Source organism: Cucurbita pepo, chromosome 7, assembly GCF_057944985.1.
Source record: "Cucurbita pepo subsp. pepo isolate OVF chromosome 7, ASM5794498v1, whole genome shotgun sequence".
NCBI classification, from domain to species: domain Eukaryota; kingdom Viridiplantae; phylum Streptophyta; class Magnoliopsida; order Cucurbitales; family Cucurbitaceae; genus Cucurbita; species Cucurbita pepo.
In genome coordinates, this window is record NC_141804.1 from 3,266,127 (window position 1) to 3,271,071 (window position 4,945).

A 4,945-nucleotide genomic window follows, 5' to 3' on the forward strand; every position below is an offset into this window, starting at 1 on the left:
ACATTGTAGAAGAATCAAGTTCCATTGTTATAAATTTTGGGTGATCATGATCATAATTTTGAGTTATGGTGTTTATTTAATGTATTTTAGGGCTTCTGGTCATGAAATATAGTTACAACTCTTAGAATGCCTCGTGAAGGTTAAAGATTTTTATTTTGAGGCTATATAAAGTCATATATGTTGCCTTTGTAAGATAGACTTGGAAAAATGTAGTAAAAGGAGCATTTGTGCTTTCCTTTAGCCAAAGTTTCGGTGCAATTCTATGTAGTTCAGATTGCATGTAAAATCATTAAACCTTGACATGATCAATCTTGCTTGTGAAGTGATTCGAATCTCAAACAAGTGTTCTTGCCTTAAGACATTTGATCAACAAGATAATCTGAATCTTACTTCCCTTTCCGTGATTCTTTATCATTTGGTATCAGAGCTTTCCTTTGGGCTTCCTTATCATTTGATATCAGAGCTTTCCTTTGAGCTGATTTCATATCACTATACATCTATTTTCTTTCATGGTTTGTTCTTATTTTTGGGCTTCCTTATCATTTGATATCAGAGCTTTCCTTTGGGCTGATTTCATATCACTATACATCTATTTTCTTTCATGGTTTGTTCTTATTTTTGACTCCTCATTATGAAGGTTGGCTGCTTATCCTATAAGTGGCTACTATGTCTTTTGACTAAGCTCACAGCCCGACCTTTCAATCCATGAGGTCAAAAAACCTGTATACAATAGGGAGAAACCATGTTTTCAGATCAACCATGTTAGACGAACACGACTCTACACAATGGTATGATATTGTCCACTTTGAGTATAAGCTCTCATGGCTTTACTTTGGGCTTCCCCAAAATGCCTCATACCAATGGAGTTAGTATTCCTCATTTATAAACCCATGATCATTCCCTAAATTAGCCGATGTGGGACTTCGGTCATCCAACACCTCCTTTCGAACAAAGTATGCCTCCCCTTAATCGAGGCTCGACTCCTTTGGAGTCTTAGTCATTTTTGACTGCCTTCGAGGAGGCTTGGCTCCTTTACCTTTGGAGTTTTTTGTTCGACATTCGAGGATATGCCAATCTATTGGCACGACTAAATTTAGGGCATGGCTCTGATACCATGTTAGACAAACACGACTCTCCACAATGGTATGATATTGTCCACTTTGAGCATAAGCTCTCATGGCTTTACTTTGGGCTTCCCCAAAAGGCCTCATACCAATGGAGTTAGTATTCCTCACTTATAAACCCATGATCATACCCTAAATTAGCCGATATGGGACTTCCATCATCCAACAAACCATTCTAGCTTTACATGCAAAAAGAAAAAGAACAATGTAGTTGTGAACTTTTGACATATCAACCATTCATAATCAATCTGTACATTGTATAAAGAATAATCTTGGCCAAAGAATGCATCAAATCATTACAATGTTAACTAAAAGGAGAATCAATAAACACATTATTCCACAGTATCCAGAATTAAACCATTTCGAGCAATATGCTTCAGGTCTATAATAAAGTTATCCCTAAGGAAACCGAACCCAAAAGTTCCATTATTGTATTGCCAAATTCTTCCCTCGACATTACGAGGATTTGGAATACTTCCAGCCAGGTCCGGTAAGACTAGATCATAACTCGAGTTCACGCAAAGGATGCGAGAAATCTTTTTGTTTTCTATTGAAGGCACTAGCTCTTCAATGTCATTGGCTGGTAGAGGCCGAACATGTATTCGACAGTCATATAAAAGTTCTTCCTCAAGGGAGAATGGAGTTTCCAAGAACGTAGTATTCGATGTCCAAAACACGGGAGCATTACTAGAGAAACGTTCGGACGAGTCCCTAACCCTCCGACAAGAAATGCCACCAATGTCATCATATACAACAAGATAGAAATCCATGCTCATATCATCACTAATTCCCTGCAAGATGAAATAGGAATCCATGCTATATCATCTCACATAACCAGCACTATTGTACCACTCGCAAGAATGAAATTAAAATCAACAAACAGCTGTTCTACTCCTAACCAGCCAAAGAAACGATCAAATTGACAGAAAATACAGCATGTTTCTTCATTTAGCTCAATTGATACAGATATCAGAGCCTAACAATGATCACATCAGCTATACGACATAGAAACATGAATAAACCCACCTGCAATTTCTGAAATCAGATGGTTTGAACGTTTCCAAGCCATTAAATTCTCAAGTTTTGGTAGCATGTTCTTAATATTTTGTTGTATTGTATATATCAAGCTAGTTGAAAGAATACATAAACTCAAGGAGGTAAGAGAGGGAGACAACACCTTCCACAAGCCCTGTAATGGCCGCAATGGTGTGGGCGAGCAATTGACAATTTTAACGAAATGCTCTGGTTCCCATTTCTTCTTTCCTAGTCTTTCCTTCTCCCTCCTCCTTTGCCTCCTTGAGGCTCCAGGACTGGTTCTATTCGCAAAATGCTGATAAATTTCTGACATTAATTGGTCCGGTAAGCTTCCGGGAGAGCCACTTGCCACTTCGTTCACATCAGTTGCGGCGGCCAAATTGGCGAAACTTGAACTCCGGCGGAATCCCTTTTTCCTTTGTTCTGGGGAATTCGGATAAACAAACGTCTGATTTTCCTCGATGACAAAATGATTTTTCCCCATGAAGCTCAAATCGACGGGAACCAAATCGCAATCGGAGAAATCGGATTCTCCCAAATCCGAAAATTTCCCGGCGAAGTCTGAACAGCCCTTGGGGTCAATAAAACCCATGGCCTTACCTTCTGAAGAAAGCCCCAGCCATAGAAATGGAGACTTAACCACATCGTAAGTACCGTTCCTCGATGGAGAAACCCTAAATCCAGCGAGAAAATCCGAGCCCCATTCGAAGAACACCAGCGGCGGCGATGATACGCTAGACGAGCCACTCCGGCGCCAAAAACCTAATAAATTCTCCCATTGAAGAAGAGTTCTATAGAGTAACCTGTAAGTAATGTTTCCTTTTCCCCAATTCTTGATCTGAGTTTTGGATCCCCATCTCCGATCGCACATCGTAAACCACAGTTTCCGATCATTCCTACAGAGCGAGACGACTCTCTTCGATGTACAAGAGAAAGTGACTACATCGGAGGGAGAGAGGAAGGAGAGAATACATAACTGAACATCTTCAGGAAAGTCAGTGAAGGTGAAGGAACCCATCTCATCAAATTCGGAGCTAAGATTCGCCATGTTTGCAGCTCTATGAACAGATTTTCTCGGAAAATCCGGATTTTCCGAATGAAATCAGCAAAATAAACTTGCGTGACAAACTGAGGTTTTCCTGTGCGTGAGGGAAGAGCAAATCTGGAAAAAAAAATGGAGGCAAACTCGAAGATTCCTTATCGGAGTAGGGAATTTATTCCTCGGAAATCCGCCGAGTCAAACTTGTTTACGAGTGTTCCAAGAAACGGCCCAATTCATTTAGAACAAAACTAAATCAAAGTTGATTAAATTGTTACTTAACCAAAAGCTTAGAATCAAATCATAAATTACAAATATTAATTTTACTTTGAATAAATCTAAAAAGTTTGCTTTTTTTATTTGAATTCAATTTTATTTGATAATAGAAAATACAAATTATTTTCTTCCTTTTGATAAAATCCTTGCGAAACTATAAACCAAAGAATATTTCCAATATTGATGGAAATACTTTGCGTGGTCATCAATCATCAAGAACAACCATCACACGTCCTCATTCCAGCACACGCCACGTCATACCTATCTCGATTTCAATGGCCATGTTTTGTCCATCCCACGCCACGTCAGCCCTTGGATTGACCGAAACCCGTTGCTTCCACTTGCCACCCGACCCAGGCCCATTTCTACCTTCAATGTCAAAGGCTCGGCCCACAAAATCGTGGATCGTCTCTAGGCCCAAATTTAGTCTCCAACATTTGATTTGATGGGAGAATCTGATTCATACCCTGCTATTCAAACTAACGATTTACGAGCACGCATAGCCGGAGATGGAGACAGAGAAGACTTCTTGGGCATTCGAAAAATGGTGTCATTAGCTAATTCAAACTAGAGTGAAGCCTTATCCGTCCCTATTCTAGCGAAATTCTCTATTTATTTTAGCAGAAATTCCCTACGGATAATTTTTCTTGGTTTATTATTTTTATAGAAAAATAGTCATTTAATTTTCTATAATGTAATATTCTATATCAGGTTTCTTATTGTTTTTGCTGTAAAAGCACCGATTATACCCTTACATACATAGTTACCACATACCCACCAAGAGGCACATTACAATACTTGTATGCTTCTAGCCGGAATCTTAATAAAAATGGGAGCATATGAATTGATTCGGGTCAATATGGAATACTTTTCATTTTTCAACATAAACTGCAAATTGGTGTTAATTCACTCATGTTATTAGAGATTGGAGTTGAATCATTTTGTTGTAAATTATTGTTTATTGATCAAATTATTTCACCTACGGCCCCTCTCTGATAAGGAGGGAAACGAAAGAATCCCTCTTACTTGAAACTTGCAAATGGAATCTAGAAAATATTTTTTAAAAAAATATTTATATTAGGCAAGACGGGTCAAGGAATTAAGCAAGAACAGGAACATGAATGAAGCACACTGTGCAGGAATTAAGCAAGAACAGGAACAAGGATGAAGAACAGTAGACAAGGATGGAGAAGATAATCCCTGTCTACGGTCCCAGTTATCTCCCGTCCCAGTCACATTTATCTATTGGAGAGAAATTTTTTCTCGCTCCCTCCACGTCCCATGTTAATTTTTGCTTTATTCTTTAAAAGGAAAAGAAATAAAAAAATTGAGAAATTTGGTGAATGTTGGGCATGCCCATAAAAGCTTGGCATTGGGCCAATATAGTAACAGTTATGGATTGTTTTGGGCCAGCGGGAAATATGGAGGTCGCGCGTCGACTATTGAAGCCATTCGTAACTTTCCATTTACG

At 38.8% G+C, this 4,945-nt stretch overlaps 1 protein-coding gene across 1 annotated transcript; it reads right to left on the reverse strand.

The window, feature by feature from the left end:
- Positions 1-1,335: 1,335 nt before the first annotated feature.
- LOC111799115 (F-box protein At3g12350) lies at positions 1,336-3,508 on the reverse strand. Its single transcript, XM_023682521.2, has 2 exons — positions 2,302-3,508; positions 1,336-1,915 (listed from the first exon to the last, which is right to left on the reverse strand). Exons 1-2 carry the CDS (start codon positions 3,205-3,207, stop codon positions 1,457-1,459), a joined length of 1,365 nt encoding a protein of 454 aa, XP_023538289.2. The 5' UTR covers positions 3,208-3,508; the 3' UTR covers positions 1,336-1,456.
- Positions 3,509-4,945: the final 1,437 nt, after the last annotated feature.